Source organism: Trachemys scripta, chromosome 13 (assembly GCF_013100865.1).
Source record: "Trachemys scripta elegans isolate TJP31775 chromosome 13, CAS_Tse_1.0, whole genome shotgun sequence".
NCBI classification, from domain to species: Eukaryota; Metazoa; Chordata; order Testudines; family Emydidae; genus Trachemys; species Trachemys scripta.
The window spans coordinates 41539493-41560509 of NC_048310.1; the positions used below are offsets into that span (position 1 = coordinate 41539493).

At 53.1% G+C, this 21017-nt stretch overlaps 1 protein-coding gene across 2 annotated transcripts in view; it reads right to left on the reverse strand.

Annotated features, from left to right (window-relative positions):
• CCDC102A (coiled-coil domain containing 102A) overlaps positions 1 to 18717 on the reverse strand; it is a 30365-nt gene extending 11648 nt beyond the window's left edge. For both annotated transcript variants that reach the window (XM_034788391.1, XM_034788392.1), the window contains exons 1-7: positions 17687 to 18717; positions 14695 to 14912; positions 13522 to 13630; positions 12726 to 12842; positions 7940 to 8149; positions 5984 to 6154; positions 3142 to 3245 (exon numbers count right to left, since the gene is read on the reverse strand). In XM_034788391.1, coding sequence (XP_034644282.1) covers positions 3142 to 3245; positions 5984 to 6154; positions 7940 to 8149; positions 12726 to 12842; positions 13522 to 13630; positions 14695 to 14912; positions 17687 to 18286 — 1529 coding nt within the window. In that variant the 5' untranslated portion in view covers positions 18287 to 18717. The remainder of the gene's footprint in view (positions 1 to 3141; positions 3246 to 5983; positions 6155 to 7939; positions 8150 to 12725; positions 12843 to 13521; positions 13631 to 14694; positions 14913 to 17686) is intronic.
• Positions 18718 to 21017: the final 2300 nt, after the last annotated feature.

Below are 21017 nucleotides of genomic sequence, written 5' to 3' on the forward strand. Positions count from 1 at the left end.
CACTGCCAAAGTGCCGCCGAAGACCCAGACCACCGCTGGGTATTCAAATCGGGCCCCGCACTTCCTAAAGCCGGACCTGCGTAGAAGAACATAAATTATTGGGCAAAAGTCAACATGGTTTCTGGAAAGGGAAATCATGTCTTACTAATCTATTAGAGTTCTTCGAAGGGGTCAACAAACATGTGAACAAGGGGGATCCAGTGGACAGAGTGTACTTAGATTTCCAGAAAGTCCTTGCCAAAGGCTCTTACGTAAATTAAGTTGTCATGGGAGAAGAGGGAAGATCCTTTCATGGATTGAGAAATGGTTAAAAGATAGAGAACAAAGGGTAGGAATCAATGGTAAATTTTCAGAATGGAGAGGGGTGACTAGTGGTGTTCCCCAAGGGTCAGTCCTAGGACCAGAGAGTCCTGTGGCACCTTTGAGACTAACAGAAGTATTGGGAGCATAAGCTTTCGTGGGTAAGAACCTCACTTCTTCAGATGCATCTGAAGAAGTGAGGTTCTTACCCACGAAAGCTTATGCTCCCAATACTTCTGTTAGTCTCAAAGGTGCCACAGGACTCTCTGGTCCTAGGACTGACCCTTGGGGAACACCACTAGTCACCCCTCTCCATTCTGAAAATTTACCATTGATTCCTACCCTTTGTTCTCTATCTTTTAACCATTTCTCAATCCATGAAAGGATCTTCCCTCTTCTCCCATGACAACTTAATTTACGTAAGAGCCTTTGGCAAGGACTTTCTGGAAATCTAAGTACACTCTGTCCACTGGATCCCCCTTGTTCACATGTTTGTTGACCCCTTCGAAGAACTCTAATAGATTAGTAAGACATGATTTCCCTTTCCAGAAACCATGTTGACTTTTGCCCAATAATTTATGTTCTTCTACGCAGGTCCGGCTTTAGGAAGTGCGGGGCCCGATTTGAATACCCAGCGGTGGTCTGGGTCTTCGGCGGCACTTTGGCAGTGGGTCCTTCACTCACTCTGGGTCTTCCACGGCACTGAAGGACCCGCTGCCGAAATGCCGCTGAAGACCTGGAGCGAGTGAACGACCCGTCGCCGAAGACCTGGACCACTGCTGGGTGAGCAAAAAATTTTTAAAAAAGTTAGGCGCTCTTCTTTAGGGGCCGGGGCCCTCTTAGGCGTGAGGGCGGGGCCCTCTTAGGCGCAAGGCCCGATTCGGGGGAATCGGCCTAAAGCTGGCCCTGCTTCTACGTGTCTGATAATTTTATTCTTTACTATTGTTTCAACTAATTTGCCCGGTACTGGCATTAGACTTACTGGTCTGTAATTGCTGGGATCACCTCTAGAGCCCTTTTTAAATATTGGCGTTACATTAGCTACTTTCCAGTCATTGGGTACAGAAGCTGATTTAAAGGACAGGTTACAAACCGTAGTGAATAGTTCCGCAATGTCACATTTGAGTTCTTTCAGAACTCTTGGGTGAATGCCATCTGGTCCCGGTGACTTGTTACTGTTATGTTTATCAATTAATTCCAAAACCTCCTCTAGTGACACTTCAATCTGTGACAATTCCTCAGATTTGTCACCTACAAAGGATGGCTCAGGTTTGGGAATCTCCCTAACATCCTCAGCCATGAAGACTGAAGCAAATAATTCATTTAGTTTCTCTGCAATGATTTTATCGTCTTTAAGTGCTCCTTTTGTAATTCGATCATCCAGGGGCCCCGTTGGTTGTTTAGCAGGCTTCCTGCTTCTGACGTACTTAAACATTTTGTTACCCGCTGAACCAAAATAAGCCCCTCAAACTGAAATAAGAGTGTCCACAGAGAAGTTTAACTAACCCAGGGCACATTTGTATGTAAACAGAGCCCTAACTAAACTGGGGCAAGTCTGTGTGTAGACGTCCTGGAATCTGCCATTCAGACTAATCACTGGGAATCCCAGCTCCTGCTCCCTCACCATGGCCCGGAGCTCTGGCCTATCCTCCCTTCCCGCTCGTCCTCTCTTCTCATTCCTTCCTTTCTGCTACTTCCATTCATCCACCCACTTCATACCTTTGAGACGCTGGCAAACCAGGTGCCAGCTCATGCCAAGGCCACTAGGTCTCAACTGAACACTGACAAATAAATAGCGGGAACCAATCTGGCTCCCCCGGGGGTTAGTATCGTTTACTATACTGAATACTGAAGTGTTTGCTCTGTAACTGTAAGTCGCATTACCAGGTGTGAAATACTAGTTTCCAACAGGAGAGGTCTTCTGCCCAACAAAGGAGGCCCATCAACATCAGACCAACTATTGTGGAACACCAGAGGACAAAAGATTTTGTTGATTTTCCTTCCACCCCCCCCCCCCACCCCCTGAAGAGGAGATGTGCAAGTGAATTGCTCCCCACAGCAGGGGCGGGGGGGGGGGCGGGGGCGGAATAAAAAGCCTTAACAAGGAGGAACTGTATCTTTCATGCTGCTTGGACTCTGAGGGCAAGGATTACTATTCCCTGTGCTTGGCCTGGGTTAGCCCTAAAGGACATATAGAGCTTGCTTATTATAGAAGCGTCTATTCCTTTTGGAAACTTAAGATTGGAACTCATGTGTGTGTGTATATATGTCTACTTGCATTAACCTTGGAAATAACTCTTATTTCCTTTTCCTAATTAATAAATCTTTAGATGGTTTATTATAGGATTGGCTACAAGTGTTGTCTTTGGTGTGAGATCTAAGGTGCAGTCAACCTGGGGTAAGCGACTGGCCCTTTGGGACGGGGATCAACTTGAATATTACTGTGATTTTGGGTGTAAGGGACCACCCATCGCAAAGGCAAGCTCCGCTGGGCAGCAAGACAGATCGCAGTGCCCACAGGGACTGTCTGTGACTCCATGTTACAGTGCTTGAGGAGTTTACACTTGAGAATTGGTTGGTGTATAAAACTCAGTATAAAACGCAGCCAATTCGGCGTTTGTGCCCTGCTTCCTAACAGTCTGCCCTGAGGTTAGTAACCGCGCTCTTGAGACGCTGCATTTCAGCCTGGCAGCCTCACCTGTCAGTCTTTCCACCCCAGCTTCCAACTTCATCTTGCCCATCTTTATTTCTGTCCTTCCTGTCCTCCCACGTTCCAATCTCTGTCCCTCCTCAGGTCTTGTCAACAGGAACTCCGTCCTCCCCAGCCCTGCTTCTCCTCACCTGGACTGCAGGTGCTCCAGTTGCACTTGGAGGTTCTCACTTTGTTCTGTCTGCTCATCCAGGGACCTCTGTAGTTTCCGTGCCTGGTTATGGGCTTCATCAAGCTGCAAGGCAAACAGAAACACAGCTGTCTTCGCCGAGGGCAGCAGCTAGCGATACCCGTGTGCAGTATCCATCGTCCCCAGTCACTGCCACCCACAGGGCTTGTAGGACAGCCCAGTGAGCTGAGATGAGAGGATCAGGTGTAGGGCATAACTGAATATGATGGAAGCAGCTCTGAATTTCCTGGATTCTGTGGGTTGGTGTCTCAACATAGTCTGAACGTATATTTCTTTTCTGTCATTCTCTCGTTACCGTTATGGCAGCACTGATATGAGACTGGCCGTTAGCACAGACCATCTCAAGGTGGCTGGTTCAAATCTGACCCAGACTCAAAGCCTTTACTCTTTGATGGTGGCCAGTGACAGGCCCATGTAACAAATATTGCCTACACCAGTGGCTCCCAAACTGGGGTTCGTGAAACGTTACCAGGGCCGGCTCCAGGCACCACCTTCTCAAGCAGGTGCTTGGGGCGGCCACTCCGGAGAGGGGCGGCACGTCCAGGTATTCAGCGGCAATTTGGCGGATGGTCCCTCACTCTGCCTGGGAGCGCAATCGCGGCTTTTTTGTTATGTTTTTTGTTTTGGCTGCTTGGGGCGGTCAAAACCCTGGAGCCGGCCCTGAATGTTACAGGGGGTTCATGGAGAAAAAATTCCCGAATGATGGACAGAGCTGTCCCTAGGGACCCTGGGCAGCACGGGGCCAGCAGCCCGGAGCCCCTGGACTTCCAAGAGCTAAGCAGATCAAAGCAAGCACATCTATCACACTGAGGAGATTTAAACTTCAAGACTCCTTATAAGAAAGGGAAAGGGAGGTGGATATTTTTTGCTGTTTTTAAAATTAAATAGGCAGCTAGTATTGTTTTTAGAATTATGAAGGACAAGTTTAAGCTTTGTTGTAACGTGTGCTGTTTGCCTGGACCGCTCAAGACCTGAATGCTTGTGTAGGAGGAACTCTGAGTTGGCTTCTTAAATCCCTTCATGCTGTTTCACATCTGATACTCCTTGATGAAACCTCGGAGCCTTGTCTTATAACAGGCTTATTCAAAGTGATACAAGCTACGAAAGTGAGATCTTGGAAGAGTGTTGCTGTTCTCATAATGTGATAAAAAGATTGTAATGATAAATACTAAATAAATAGTGTGTAATAAGCATGTCGTAAAAACAAATGTTATATTGCTTTTATCATTTATACGCAGGTAAAGGAGAAAATCCCTGGAAATATTCATTTTTAGGAGGGGGTTCGGGAGACTTGACATTTTAGTGATAAAGGTTAACAGGTTGTTTAAGTTTGGGAACCGCTGGCCTACACCATGTCAGCAGGAAAGCCAAGCTCCCCTCTCACCGAGGTGCATTGGCAGTTCATCCACAGAACAGGCGCAGTATGGCCAGTGACTTGCCCCACAATGCACCACGCCTGGCCTGGAGGGGACTGCTTTGGGGGTGAGCAGAGAATTCATTCTTTATGCCTATCCAGCCCTTGCGAGCAAGAGAGGCAGGTAGCGACATGGACACGGATTTACTCCCTAGGAACTGGGCTGAGCCCCATCAAACTCGTTACACACAAGGCCATCATCTGTCAGACAGTAACTTGCAGTCACTACTGACCTACGCAGGAGATGAGCTGGCACCAGAGGTGGGAAAGGCTCTTTACCTCGTTAGCCTATCTCCTGAGCCACTCAGTCCATCACATTAATACTTAATCACCTTTTCTGGTTCTCTCTTAGCACCTTTGAAAGGTTGCCAGGGCCATGACTAAGTGCTTGGCCTGCCCTTTCAGTAAGCCAGGACCTCCCTGCAGTGTGCTTAGATGCCCTGATCTTACTTGCTGTGACAGTAATGGGAATGGGTTCCTCTCATTGGGAAAAGGAAACGTTGTTCTTATCATTGGGCTTCTATATGTCTCTATGTGGGAGGCAGTGTGGCCTAGTGGATAAAGCACCAGACTGGGATCCAGGAAACCTGGGACTCTATTCACAGGTCTGTCCCTGGCCTGCTGGGTGATGTTGGGCAAGTCTCCGTGTCTCGGTTTCCCATCTGTAAAATAGGGATAATGCTCCTGCCCTCCCTTGTAAAGCACTTTGAGAACGACTCGATAACAGCTAGGTGTTCTTCTATCTACCTGTGGTTTCATAGAACCCTCTCGCTGCGGCATCTGTGCATCTCCCAGACATTATGAAGTTTATCCTCCCAGCCCCTCTGTGCTGTGACCGACGATCAATATCCCCATCACAGGTCAGGGGATGCAAGAAATTAAGTGCCGTGCTCAAGGTGCCCCAGGAACCCAGATCTCCCCGAGGGAAGCGGTGATTCTGCCTCTCCAGACCGGCTGCCTTTCTGAAAGAGACGCTTTAGCCATGTGCCAGTCGCTGGCCTCCACACAGGGGAGCTGAGTGAAATTGAATGGCCTGTGACAGACAGGTCAGACTAGATGGTTGTCTAGTCCTTCCTTCACCTCTCTGAAACGACGACTCTCCTGAGGCTTCGCTCAGTGCCGCGAGAGGATGGCTCCTTTGGATGTTTCACCGCAGGTGTTGCCACGACCGAGTCCCCATGTGCCAGCAATGGCCTCGCCACATTACCTGGGCTGCCACTCCATTGCCCTCTGCTCAGAGCAAGGAGCTGCCGGCGGCATCTGCTGGTCAATGGTGACATTTCAATGGCTGCACTCCTGGGGGCTGAAAACCCTCCCCCGGTCCCCGAGGCCGTGGAGGGACGGGCCAGGGTGTGTGCCCCAGACTTGCCTCATCCTCCGCTTGGGCCAACTCCTTCTTCAGCTCCTCCACCCGCAGACGCAGCTTCTTCACCTCCGCCTCGTGCTGCTCCACCCGGCGGTTGGCGTGCGCCAGCTCGGCCGTCTTCTCCTGGTACTGCTTCTTCAGCTTGCCGTGGACGTGCTTCAGGTCGGCCAGCTCCTGGAAGGGCAGTGGGAGGGGTTAGGGTACAGGCCGTGCCAGGGTCTGCGGGCTGGGGCACAGGACTCAGGATGGGCTAAGCCAGTCATTGTATTAATCATCTGCCCTCCTCTGGCCGCTTTATCCACGGATCTGAAAGCACTGAACAAACACTAGTGCATGAAGGCTCCTATCAGCCCTAGTGGAGGGCTAAGAATCGTCTCCCCTCTTTTACAGATGGGGGAAGTGAGGCAGAGAGAGGGGAAGTGACTTTCTCAGGGTCACACAGCAGGGACTAGAACCTCTCAGTCCCCTACCTGCACCACTGCCTCTCCTCCATACTTGCTCTGAAAAACTTATTACCCCAGGTCTCTCCAGGACGGGGGTGTGAACAGGTTTCAGGGGGTCGCAAGCACTAGGGAGAAGGGTTATTAGAGAGGTGCACAGCATCATTAACAGAAGGGCTTTCTTTATGGCTAGAGGAGAGGGGCACCCCAAAACTCTGCCTGGAAGAGGCCTGGGCCCAATGTTCTCTAGTAATGGATACAGACTGGAGTGAGTGAGCAGAGCTCCCAGTGGTGCTACTGCGGGCGATCGAGCTATTGCTGCTTTACCCTGCGGGGTTAGACTGAACCGTCACCCACATCTCAAACCAAACTCAAACATTGACTTTTGAGATTCCTAAGTTCAGGAGACTTCCCCTCCCCCAAACTCTCATGTCTCTGCATTTCCCGATTGCTCTCCAAATACCAGCATAGCACAACCTCCAGGAGTTCCACCCCAGCTGATGTCCAGTCCCTTATCACCACCAGAAAGGTTTGGGACAATGGCCGTTCCAGGGGAATTGCTAGTGGGGATCACAGCTACACCTGGACAAAGCCACCTTTGTTCGTTTCCCATCTGCCCACCCACAGGGCTGGAAATATGACTGACTCTCCAGGGGAGGAAGCACCCGATGATGGTTGAACCTCAAACAGGGGATTTTGCTTCAGACATGCAGCCCGAAAGGTGCATCCAGAACTTATCTGAGTTCTGCTTATAAACACCTCTGGCTGGAAACCTCAGGACTGGATCGTCTCGTATTTCAGCAGCTCCTCTCCAGAGGCAGCCAGGACCAGGTCATGCAGAAACACATGGACCTTGACCACTAATGGGGGACAGGTTAACTGAGCTGTCACACCTCACAGCAGCAGCAAAAGCCGGGGTGGGTTTTTATTTAATTGGATCTAGTTCTTCCATCCCTAAAACCACGTGGGTTTTACGTCCATGGTAGCAGCCTCCTTTCCTCCCTCCCCCTGCAATGACACTGGGTGCCCGAGCCCACGACGCAAAGCAACCCCCAGAAACCCCCCATGATCACCTAGCCGGACTCTGGGCATTGTCCATGTGATGACTGGAGGTGTCGCGGCTTCTCTCCCTGGATGAAGGTGGCTGGGTTCCTCTGATCCCCTTTCCACCTCCCGCCATTGTCCTCTCGGTGAGATCCCAAAGGAGCAGAGGAGAAGCCCACAAACACGGTTTAGCCTCCTGAACATGAACCCCACCCTGAAGTCTCTCCAGAGGACACTGAGGGTGGGATGGAACATGGAGATGAGTTTTAATGGCTAGGAGCCTAGAGCCAACTGGGGTGTTACTGGGAGCATTCCTAGCCCCAGATGCTCTCTAATATCAAAGGGCCCAATTCATCCCTGATCAATGGGGTTACCCGAGGCAGGAATTCCCCCCGCCAAGGCTGTGACAGCCAAGGCTGACCACGGGCGCTTGCTATGCCCCTGCTGCTACTGACGTTCTGCCCAACAGCCTCACCTTGTTCTTCTCAAAGAGCTCGGCCTGGATGGTTTTGAGGTCCGTGTCCAGCGCGCTGGCCGTCTGCCGGCGCTTCCGGGCCAGCACCTCCTCCAGGTCCTCAATCTGAGCCCGCAGCTTCTTGTTCTCCCGCTCCAGGTTCAGCTTCTCTGTCTCCAGGCGCTCGCGCTTCCCCCACTCCGCCGCGTTCTCCGCTTGCAGCCGCTCCATCTGGGTGATGGGGAGGGGGACACACACCACGTCAAACCACGCGGTTGTCATGTGTTAGTGACCAAAGGGCATCCTGGGGAGCCCTTAGCTATCCCATCTGAGAGTGATGCCTCTCACGGGTCATCAGCAAGGCTAGATCCAGGGCCTGCAACACACTCCTTAGCTGAAGCGGAAGAGGCCTAACTCCCTTGGCTGGTGGCAATAGTAGACTCTTTTCTCTGCGGGCCAGCCAGTACAGGGAGATATGCCCACACCTCTTAGCCAGTGGCTAAAGTAACATCCCGCATGGAGTAGCACAACTCCAGCCACTGCTGGCCTTGGGGAAGCTCCCCAGGGGTTCACCATTGAACTGGGTGTATGGGCGAGAGTGAGTAGACCCATACTGGGTGTATGGGCGGCTGTTGGTCCACTGGGTACTGGTGTCAGTACCCAAAGGGTGGATGTGACTCAAGACATCTCAGTTTGGACACTAACACAGATGAGGCCCCTCGTCCCCACCCTGCTGCGCCGCAGCATACAGGGCAGTCCCAATCAGAACCAACACCAAGGCAAAGTCCCCTTTCTCCCAGTGCTGGGCCCCTCCACTCAGCTCTGCCGGGTCCTCACTCCTGACTTGCTGTACCCTCAATCACTGCAGGTCCAAGCCTCCACACCCAGCTCTACCTCCATGCTGACCCACAGCACTCTCTGCTAGTCCTACACAGCTCTGCTGATGGATCCAGTCCTGACCTGCAGCGCCCCCTGCTGTTCCAGCCTTGAGCCCGCACATTACTCTGCCAGCGCCTCAGAGTCCTGGCTACACCAACCCTCATGGCTCTGCCAATGCGTCTCAGTCTTGACCTGCAGCGCCCCCTGCTGGACCAGTGCTCTGCCTCTTTCAGGAAGATACGGCCAACTAATCTATTCAGTGGTGGCTTTGAGATGTGCAGACTGGGGGGAAGCGGGGGGAGGGGGGGATCAGCCCTCCCCTCCTCCCACTAGCCCCTTTTGTTCCCTAAACTCAGCCAAGCTTCACTCCTCACTGCCCTGTGTCTCCCTCCCTCAGCTCTGTGCCTTTCTCCCCATTCCTCAAATGCCTGGAATCCTTTCTGCTATATGCCAAGCACCCTCTGTCTCTTCCAAGAAACCATCAAAGCATTCAAGCCCCAGTGGAGAGATCCTGCTTCGAGCAGCTTGCCGGTTGGGCACCAAACGGGCACTCAGGTGATCCAAGTTCAAGACCCAGCTCTGCCATACACTTCTTGTGTCTCTTAGCCTGTCTGTACAATGGGGTAACAGCCCTGCCCTATATTAAATGCCGTGGGGTGCTCAGACAATGGAGGGCTGTCTAAGTATTCGGGTATTTGACCGGCCCCAAAATAACTGGTCAATTGAGCAGCCAACCAAGGTAAAAAATGGTCAAGTATTTTATAGCACTGATTTATTAGAACAGAAACAACAGTAACAAAAAAGAGTGAGACTTTATGGCCTCCAGGAGGCTTCAACTTAGATCAGTACTGATGCCTAATGACACAAAATAAGTTACTGAACCGAGTTATTTTAACTCGGAAAAATGCAAAACAAGGAGACGAAGTGTTAAAGAATGAAAGCGCAGCACCGCCCTGCTGGGGCACCTGCTTCCTTGCTGCAGTGCCTGACAATATTCGACTGTGGTCAAACCACGGGCAATCAGTTGACCACTCAATTGACACTACTTGACCGGCTTGCCAGGCCTACCCTGTACCATAGAGAATCACCCCCCAAGTCAGGATTTGTACCGGGCTCCCCAGAAGTTCATGCTTTAGCCAATTGCACCAGTCAATCCTGCCCAAAAATGCAGGCTGAGATGCCGCTCTGGCATTACGGCTCATATTCTTCATGGTAATATGATGATGATATGATTGTGGCATAACAATGATGTGTTTTATGCAAGATCAGGCATGTGAGAGGTCGTTGGAAGGGGTAGGATTTGCTGAATATGGTTATCCAGTTTGTAGGCATGGATCATTTTGGTGTCTGAAGTTAGGAATATTGTCTATGCATCTATTACAAATGTGCTGCCTAGTGGGTATTCCCCAGGTGTAATCAGTCTAGGTGGCTGGCTGAGAAGGGCCATTAGGGAGAACAATAGGTCTTAGAAGCTGCTAGTCTCCCACCGGGAAGCCTTCCTGAGGACACTACAAACAGCCTCTGACACATGGCTGCTAGGGTCCTGCAGAGTCATGTGACCAAGTCACCTGGTACTGGACGCCATCATAGAATTTCCATTGAGAGGCGTGGGAACTAAAGGGGAGACAAAGGATTCCCGCCATTTGCAAACGCTATTTTAGGCAGGGGAGTGACATCATGGTGGTTCTCCTTCACTGACCCCTCCCCCCCCATCCAAGATGACTGCTGGAAAAACCTGAGAAACAAGGACTGAGCGGCAGGAGAAGGGCTGAACCCAGACTGTACGGATTTCTAGCCCGTGAAAGGCATACCTGGGGTTTGAAGCTGCAGGCAAGTGGAGCTGGCCCTCAAGAATCTCTGCAAACTGCCTAAACCAACAGTTAGGGTGAGAATTTGCTAGTCAGTCAATTTCTTCAGTATATTAAGCTTAGATTGTGTTTTTGTTTTACTTGCTAGGTCATCTGCTTTGATCTGTTTGCTATCCCTTAGAATCACTTAACATCGCTCTTTTGTAGTTAATCCACTTGTTTTTATTTTGTCTAAAACCAGGGTGTTGAAATCATAACTTGGGGCAGAAAGCTGTGTGTATCCCTCTCCACACTGAGGGAGGGGGCACATTTCATGAGCTCGCGCTGTCCAGTTCTCTGTGCAGTGCAAGACGGTATAATTTTGGGTTTATCCTTCAAAGGGGAGCGGGGGGGAGTGCACTTGAGCAACTGGGCAGTTCTTTAGCTGAGCCTTCCCATGCAGAGCTGATCTCAGCATCTGTGTGTGTGGCTGCAGCTGGTGTGCCCGACCTGTATGTGTGCTGGTAAAGTGGAGTCTGAAGCCTGGGAAAGGGCTTGGCAGGTTTGCCACAGCAGTGCAGTTTATAGGGAGCCCAGGCTGGTAGGTCAGGTGGGCTCAGTGGTAACCCAGTTGCAGGTGGCACCCCGGGGGGAAACCCGTCACAGCCGCCTAAGGGATGTGGCTGCCTGTGACAGAGTGCTGGGAATCAGCCACTGAACCAGCACTCTGGCCACTGTTTCACCAATGAGGACCTCAGGAGGGAAAAATGAAGGAGAGGGGTTCCTGATTACCAGATCAAATTGCAGCTAGGTCGCTAGTGAGTTAATTAGCCCCTTAACAAGGAGGCTGGATAAAAAGAGCACAGGAAAAAAGTGCAAGCAGGGGGAAGCACAAGAGAAGGAATGGCTAGGAGGGCCTGACAAAAGGGAGTTCCCTGGGAAGAGAGACCTTTCCATTCCCACCTTTGGGGAAGGGGTAGTAAAGCCGCACAACACTGGAAATACTGTGACAGCACTAGTATGTAAAAGGTGGTGGAGTGAGACTGTGATAAATGAAGGGGGGGGCGGGGCGTAGCTTCCTTTTATGGACACCCAGCCAGCCAGCCAGCTATAAAGTCCCTCCTGGTGGCTGTTCTCTGCTTGTTAACCCTTTACAGGTAAAGCAAAGTTCCCCAGGTAAAGGAAAAGGAGTGGGCACCTGACCAAAAGAGCCAATGGGAGGGCTAGAACTTTTTAAAACTTCTCTTTCTTTGGGTGTTGTCTCTCTCTGGGAAAGAGGGGAACAGAGGGCAGCAGGAATGCTGTGTAAGGCTTGAACCAGGTATGAAAATTCATCTTCCATACCTAGAAGAAACTATTGGACAGGGCACATTTAAATAGATGCGATTAGGCTTTGTTTTTTTATTTTGGCTTGTGGATCTCCTCTGTGCTAACCCCAGATGCTTGTTTGCTTGTAACCTTTAAGCTGAACCCCCAAGAAAGCTATTTTGGGTGCTTAATTTTTGTAATTGTTTCTTTTAAGATCTAGCAAAAAGCCTAAGTTCCAGATGTATTTTTTTCCTTTTTTTAAAATAAAATTTACCTTTTTTAAGGATTTTTGGTGTCCTAAGAGGGTTGTGCATGTTGTTCAGCTGTTGCCACCAGCTAATTTCCTTTGTTTTCTTTCTCAGCTGTTCCCCAGAGGGGGGCGTGAAAGGGCTTGAGGGTACCCCACAGGGAGGAATTCTGAAGAGCTCCTTCCTGGGCCCAAGGGTTGGGTTTTTTTTGCATTTGGGTGGTGGCAGCATTTACCAAGCCAAGGTCAGAGAGAAGCTGTAACCTTGGGAGTGTAATACAAGTGGCCAGTATTCATTTTTAGAATCCTTGCAGGCCCCCACCTTCTGCACTCGAAGTGACAGAGTGGGGATTCAGTCTTGACAGAGACCCTGTAAATAAGCTGCATGGTGGTATCTGCATGAGGAAGATCTCCGAGCGCTCTGTGCAGAGCCGAGACGACGGGAGCCACGGGTACCCTGTCACAATGCCCAGTTCTCATTCATCTTCCTGCAAAGTGGGCTTCCAGACATCTTCCGGAGGCTTTGAAAATCTCAGCCATACCCAGGAGATGCTGCAATCCTCCCGCACACCTCACTCGCTCTCACCTCCGTGCGCAGCTCTGCCAGCTTCTTGTCCATGCTTGAGCGAGCCCCCAGCTCGTCCTCCAGATCCTCCGAAATCCGCCCTAGTTCATCCTGGTGGAGCTCCTTCAGGATGTTCAGCTGTGGGGAGACAGATGCCGAGCGGTCACCACAGAACCAAACTGGCACCAAGTCCTGGGCTCAAACAGAGGGGAAAATGGGAAGCAGCTTGGGACTGATTTAGACCTAGAAGGGGGCCGGAGGTTAGTTGTACCCAAGGGCATTCAAATCCACTTCTCAACTGGACCCACCTGTGAGGCCACAAGCCGTGCTGGCAACCCTCCCTCTCCCACAGACCTGCTCTGGTCTTGTGCAAATAGCATCCGCTGGGCCATTGGCACGCCAGAGTGGGCTCAGAGTCACTGCCCATGGCAGCAAGGAACATCCTCTGCACTAACCCCGCCTGTCCCTCCCGTGCCTTGCAGCTCAGATACCACGGGCATGGCCGGCTGCATACCTGGCCAGATTGATGGTGAGAATTCACAAGAGTAGAGCATCTGTGCAGCACCAGGAGGTTTTCCTGGAGCAGGGGCTCCCCCTAGTGGATATTAAGTACTAATGGTCTCAGGGCACACACGGCGGAATGAAGGGTGTGATGGAAACAGCCCCCACCTCTCCATCCCGCAGCACGGGCTGAGTTTTCCGCCACCTCGACTGGGCAGGCCTACGTGCGCACAAGTGAGATCGCTACACACGAGCGCCCTTCAGGGCGTGAGGGGCCCCCACCCCTCTCCAGGGCCACAGAGACGAGCTCGCCCACCTGCTTCAGCACTTCCTGCTTGTTTTTGTTCAGCTCCTCATACTTGATCTTCCACTGGCTGAGCTCGCCCTCCAGCTTCTCGATGCTCTTGCTAAGCGACAGCTTGTCCCTGGAAGAGACAACGGGGAGCCGGCTCTAACAGGGCTGAGGCAAGGAAGGGCTCCAGACATGGGGGTGTCCAGTCCATTCCTAGAGGGGAGGGGAGGCCTCTTTTGGAGAACACCTTAAAACCACAGCTCTGGCCTCCCGTGGCCACGAAAGGCTGCAGTCGCCACCATGGGGTGATTCTACGGCTGCTCTGTGACTGGGGGTCGGGGGGGAGACTATTTTCTCCCACGGGCCCCAGAGAGCTCCCAGCTACATGGGTTGAGTGCTGGAGAAATCCTTTGGCCCTTAAAGCATTCAGGTAAGAGCCTCAGCTGGCCTAAATCAGCCAAACGCCATTGACCTCAGTGGAGCTGGGCTGCTTGACAGCAGCTGAGGACCTGAGTTCTGAAACCGAGCTAGGGCATCGGAACGGGGGGGACAGGGCCTCATCACTTTTAAAAGTGGGAGGGCCATAAGGACGAGCGACCAGGGTGGGGGGGCAGAGAGGAGTGAGCAGGGGGGCGGGGTCTTGGAGGGAAGAGGTGGCACGGGAGTGGGGGGGGAGGAAGAGACGGCATGGGGGTGGAGCCTCGTGGGGAAGGGAAGGGGCGGCGTGGGGGCAACGTCTCGGGGAGAAGGGGTGACAGGCAGGGCCATGGTTCTGGCGCTGGTGACCCCCCCCCCTTTTAGGGAACATCCACTGCTCCTGACACTGAGTGCACTGCATTTTTCCCAGACGCCTGCTTCGATGCTGAGTTTGGTTTCCACAAACCTGCCCTTTGGGTTGATCCATGTGGATTCACACCCTTTGAGTTTTGGGTGCATATGGCTGCCCCAGTTCAAAGCAAGACTCTGGAAAGCACCAAGCATCCCCTGCTCTCAGGCTGAGACCATGACCTGGGCAGCCAGGCCACGTGGGGATGGTTTGAAGCTGGACTCAGATCCTCTAGAGAGGTTTGCAAACTGTAGGGAACCTGAGGCAGGTTTCAAGTCCAGCACTTAGCTGCCAAGGCTAAATATGAGCCCCCTGGCCTGCCCTGGGTGTCATGTGAGCGGGCAGGAAGTGATGCAACAGGAAGCACTCACTCCCGCTCCTTGAGCAACACTTTCTGGGACTCATCCAGCCTCAGCTTCAGCGCGGTCACTTTGGTGGCATCTTCCTCGATGACGCTCATGTCCTCCCAGAGCAGCCGGTTCCTCTCCGGGCGAGTGAAGGACGTCCGGACGCTGACTGAGCTCCGCTGGTCCCAGCACTCGGGCCCTTCTTGTTTGCTTTTCAGGATGTTTTCCATCAGCTCAAACTCCTGGAATGACACGGAGGATCGTCAACAGCATGACCACGCTCCCGAACCATTGGGCTTTTCAAACATCCAGGATAGATCCTGCGATAGACACAGCCATCCAGTCACTTCCTTCCCACCTCCCCAGTAGTCTGTCTCCTCGGGCACCGCCTTCGCCCAGCTCCTACCGGCTGGCCCTGGCAAGTCCCTTTTCTGAAAGAATTGGCCCACCAAGGTCCTTGCTCAACTGGGTCAATGCCGCTCAGGGGTGGGGCCGGGGATGAGGGGTTTGGGGTGCAGGAGGGGGCTCTGGGTATGGGGGGCTCAGGGCTGGGGCAGGGGATTGGGGCACAGGCTTACCTCTGGCAGCTCCCGGTCAGCGGCACAGCCGGGGTGCAGAGGCAGGCTTCCTGCCGGTCCTGGCAGCACGTCCAGCTCCTAGGCGAAGGCACACAAGTGGCTCCGTGCAGCTCTCATTCACAGGCACTGCCTCCCCCAGCTACCATTGGCCGGGAACCAGCCAATGGGAGTGTGGAGCTGGTGCTCAGAGCGGGGGCAGCTCGCGGAGCCCTGTGGCTCCCCTGCCTAGGAGATGGACCTGCTGCTGGCCACTTCCGGGGCGCAGCGCGGTGTCAGAACAGGTAGGGACTACACTGCCTTAGCCGGGCAGCACCGCTGACAGGACTTTTAATGGCCCGGTCGTGGTGCTGACCAGAGCTGCCGCAACCCAATCCCTTCCATTCCGCGACCCAGTACTGGGTCGCGACCCACAGTTTGAAAACCACTGCACTAGGCCACATTGCCTAAAATGCATTTTTGGGGATTCTGCACTGTTTGACTGTACAGAGTCCAAGCAACATATTGGCTTCACACTGTTTGAATATAAAGAAATTAAATGCAAAAACCTTCGTTAACCGCATGTCATGCTTGAGATTTTCCATACCCAGGTGTCGGGTGATTCTAAGTTACGGTCGCCACAACCTCTGCATCTCTGTCCCATCACTCAGATCTAGAAAGGCATTCAAATGAACACCCCACCCCATATAGAACTGAAGGGGGAAACACCGTGGCAAATTACAGTTGCTGTGGGAACTGTATCATTGAATGTTCTGATTTTTGTGCATGTACAATCATCAGCTCAATGATCCATTCAAACAGGCCTTTACTTCTAATTCACAGCACCCTGCAAGTGCATTTCTTTTGATACAGGCCATCTGGTCCTTTGAAGAGGGACAATCCCTATTAATTTTCTTGAGCAAAATTAATATTATTTTTCACTCCGCTCCTGCAGGAAACAATCCCCATTGAGTGCATTTCAGTGGAGTGGTAATGACTTTATTTTCCCCCCCATATACCACTATGAATAGCTTCCAAATGTTGGCAGATGAAACCCGGCAACCCAAGCATTCATGACAGGGGCCAGGAATGGAGATTTGCCCTCAGACATCAGGATCACACCCCTAGTCCAGCACAAAAGAGGAGGCAGCAATCCGACAAGCAGGACACATAGCTGGACAGCTGACCTGATGCCTTTATATAGATCCCTCCCTTGTCTCTGGAGGAGGAAGGGACAGAGGGGTTTGGTAGACTAAGCAGGATGGTGAGATGAAGCTAAACTCAAAGCAAGGGAGCATGCCGAGCTGTCCTGCCCCTAACCGGCTGTGTGCGCTCTGTCTGCCCAAGGGTAGTAGAGAGGAACAACCAGGATCTGTTTTGCAGAGGCACAAAACTCCAGTCCTCTGGCTGCCCTTCCAGATCTCAGACACGCTGGCCGTTCGTGTCAGCCTCCGGCTGGGAGAGGCCTCCCTTATAGCTAGCGGGTTATGTGGATGAAGGGGAATAGTCTGGATCTGGTGTCTGCCCCCCCTTGGAATGCGCTCAGGATACAGCCCCTGGCAGAAGGAGAACCCGGAGTGGAGTTCTTGCTCATTTCGAAGGGACTCGGGGCACAGAGTTGCCTCTGGGAGAACTTCATTTCTACCCCCACCTGGAATGGGCTTTCTGTTTCAGGGCTGAGACACCACAGTGCCAGGTGTTATGGAAAATGCTAGGTACACCTGCCTTGATGCAGACGAACCTGGAGCAGGCTCCGGGTATAGTCACTAGGAGACTAGCCCAAAACAGATTTCCTTGCTGCCTGTGAGTGGACTCGGGATAATCCCCAGCCGGTGAGGATCCTGATTTTGGTCTCTCTGAGTTGAGAGGAGAGTCTCAGCTGGGTCTTCTTAGTATAGCCTTGGGACACAGGCACCAAACCACCCGGCTCCTCTAGCAGGGACAGGGCTGTTCCCTGATAACCACAATGCAAATACATTTGCTCCTCGACTGGAAATGTTACAGCTTGTAAAATCCCTGCTGGTCCCACCCCAGAGCCCCCCAGCTAGCACCGGGCCGAGCAAGGGGGAGACTGGGAGGGGAAGCAGGGGACAGGACCACCAGGGCGCATAGGAGTCTAGCCTGCTTTGAAAAAAAACAAAACACACCCTGTTCTGAGAGCAAACGTCACTCCCAAGGCCCGTGGAAGCTGTTCGGGAGGGGGGTTAGTAGCCAAGGAGAAGGGGCTGATCATATGGACCCTCCTAGTCATAGATGGGGAAACCGAGGTACGGAGCGGGGAACTGACTTGTCCAAGATCACCCAGCTGGCCAGGGGCTGAGCCTGGAACAGAGCCCTGGTTCCCAGTCCAGTGCCTTGTCCACTGGATCATGCAGTGTCTACCTGCGGGCGCATCCATTTGCACACAAAGGTGCCGTGCATGCGCTGGGGGTGATGGAAACTGTCCCCTTCTCCCACCTCACCTTATTTTTACTCAGCTTATCGGAGCCCACATCCCGCACGGGTTCCTGCTCCTGGGAGCCCTCGTTCTCCTTCTCCGAGGCCACCCTGTTGTCCAGCTCCTTCTCCTGCTCCTCCTCGCTCTCCCCTTTCAGCCGCGCCACCTCCTTGCCCAGCTGCTCGTTCTCGTTCAGCACCTCCTGTCGCTCCCGCTTCAGGCTGGTCAGCTCCTTGGTCAGGGTCTCCAGCTTCTGCCGCAGCTGGCGCACCTCCTCCCGGGCTTTGTTGCGCTCCGCCCGCACCTTGCTCCACTTCTCCCGCCAGTTGGCGGTGCAGTCCGACCACCAGCGCATGGTCTTCTCCATCTGGGCCGCCCGGGCCCGGGCCTCCTCCAGCTCCCGCAGCCGGAGCTCCTCCCGGCTCTCCCAGTCCCCGTCCAGACACACGGCGCCCAGCAGGGGGAGCTGGGGCGGCCCCGGCGAGGGCGTGCCGCTCTTCGGGGTGGGGGGCATGGAGTCCGGCAGGCTCATCGTCTCGGGCTGGGGGCTGCCGAGGATGTTGAGGAGGCTGGTCCTGGAGAGCTGAGGTGAGTCTGCCAGGCGAGAGCTGGTGCTTTGACTCATGGCGGCCGAGGGGCAAGTCCACCTCTCAGATTTTGAGTTACAGCAAGTCCTCTCTCATCTACTGCCACTGGGCAAGCGGTGGGGAATGCTGGACCCAGACTTGCTGTGCACAAACATACAACAGGGAGCAGTTACAGCGTTAGATCAAGGGGAGCCCTATCTATCCCAGGTCAGAAACAGGCCAGGCATGATGGGCTGAGCAGCCAGACCCCCTCCAAAAGGTGCCTCAGACGAAGAAGGGCAGACATGATCCAGACTCCGCTGCCTAGCCCCTGAGAGGCACAGCAGACGGCACCCCAGCAGAAGGGGAACGGCCTGCTACCTCCTCGATGGGAGACAGCTGGCGGTGGAGGCTCGTCATGCTCTCGTTTTCATGCGTGGGAGACACTTTTCTTGCTGCGCTAGTTTCTCAGGCGATGAGATGACCCTGGAGCCCTGAAAGGAGGAGGAGAAAGATGAGACGTACAAACAGCTGCTTGTTCCTCAACCCAACCCAGGACTTTGCACTTCTCATCTCACACCTCAAGCTCCGGTAGCAACACCCCGATGCATAGCTTTGGATTGATCGAAGGGGGACCTATCGAGGGGAAGGGCAAGAGGCCACCTAGCACCGAACTGGGCATCATGGGAGAGAGGACAACTGGGAAGGGACATACTGGTGCTTTGCTGCTTCTGTAGTGGACACTTGGAAATGCTGCGGCTATTGACAGCAACTAGTCACTGCTCCGGTTCTGATCCCAGCTAGCTGTTCACTAAGGCCCCAGGCCAAAAGTAACCGGTGATTCTGGTGGCCTCAGGTTTTTGGAGGCCCAACTTGGGACATCTTGAAGGGGGCTGATTTCCAGAGGGTGGGCGCTTGGCGCTTTCTGAAATCATGCCCCTTTCAGGTGTCTCAAACGGGCATCCCTGATTGCTGGTCATGTTTGAAAATCTTGGTCACATTTTCAAGCGGCCACTAACTTTGGATACCCAAAATGAGAGAGCTAGGGCATCACTGCTAGGAGGTGCTGAGCGACCCCAACTCTGGTGGAAGCCAGTGGGAGTTGTGGGGATTCAGCATCTCTGAAAACCAGCCCCCAGGTGTCTCCAGCTGGCCTCCGAAGAGCAGCCCCCAAAATCGGGAGCCCCCTTGTGAACGTGTTGATCTAAACTTTCCTGGGGTTCTAATATTATGGAAAGGAATTTGGTTTTGTCTCACTCTCTTCACCCCAAAGGTCTCCTGCGGCAATTTCCATAGGGATGATACCATGGTCTAGGTAAACTTTCTGTTGCCTCAGCACTGGGGGCTGGACTAGATGACCTCCTGAAGGCTCTTCGCCCTATGCTTCTATACAGGACAACATGACCGTATTAACATTTGCTCCCTCAGCAATTTCCAGTGTACAAGCTAAAACGTGCCAGCCCTGCCCAGTCTGCCTGGAATCTAGAAATCCAACTACATCCTTTCTACCCCTTCCACTACCAACGGAAAAGAGTCTCCGGTCAGAACTGAGCCTGAAATTCTATTGATGTGCCGGTCAGAATAGAACTTGACTCACCTAAGAAGAGTAAAAACGTGTTCTGCCAATAGAGTAGACACAAAGGGAGCTGATCAGTCATAGATTTCAAGGTGGGAAGGGACCATTTTGATGATCTATTCTAGTCTGACCTCCTGCATTACACAGGCCAGAGAGTTTCCCCCAGCGATTCCTGTAATGGAGGGAATTCTTCTTCTCTCCAGCAACTTGTGGTTAAGCTAGAACGTGTCTTGCCGAAAAGCATCCCATCTTGATTCAACGACTCAAGTGACGGAGCATCTACCCCATCCCTTGGCGAGCTCTCCCAGCAGTTAATGACGTTGCATCTTATTTCCAATTTGAATTTGTCCCTGTTCCAGCTGCTGGATCTTGTTTTGCCTTGATCTGCTCCCTAATATCACAGATTTTTATAGACCACCATCAAGTCACCTCTTGGCCTTTTTGTTAAGCTGCTGCCTAAAGAGGTGTCTTTTCTGCACAGTCCCCTTTTCTGACCCGAGCTGAAAGCTCACAGTTTGCACCCATCTGCCCCAGCTTGGGGTTTCTTGGAAACGCCTTCACAGAGCTTCCAGCGGCACATGTGTGCAAGTGGAGTCGTACTGCATTCCACGGTGCAGCCAGGACGAGGGGGCCCAGGCCAGGAGCTGGAGCTAGCTCTGGGGGGCGCGGAGAAAGCAGCGCCTGGGGGAAGGTTTCTCAGCACACACACAGGAAGCGTGCCCAGCCAGCGGGACGAGCAAATGCAGAGGGATATAAATGGAGCGAGTGAGAGACGCACACACGTACACGAGGAATTGGCAACGCCAAGGTGCCATTTGCGGCTAGCGAGCCTGCCAAGAGCCTGTCATCAGAGGCAGCCGCGCAGCGGCTCTGCTGGCAGGGGTGAGGCAGGGACAGAGAGCTTGCTCTGTAAGGCAAGGTGGGCTGCAGCTGGTTGGCTGGGACGTGTCTCTGGAGGGTTGGGTAGCCCAGCCCATCTGGGGGCGAAAGCCTCAGCTAACATTCTGGAAAGGGGATTGCTACAGGGGGCCAGGCCCATGCTTAGGCATGCGTGCTGCATACGCGGCAGCACCAGCCCCACGACCAGCCCTATCCCCCACGGGCTGCGCCCACTGCAAGGGCCAGGGCCGTCCCTAGGGGGGGAGCGGGGCCCCGGATAACTCCCTCTGCCCCACCTCTTACCCTCCCCCCCACTCTGCCCCCCTTCCACCTCT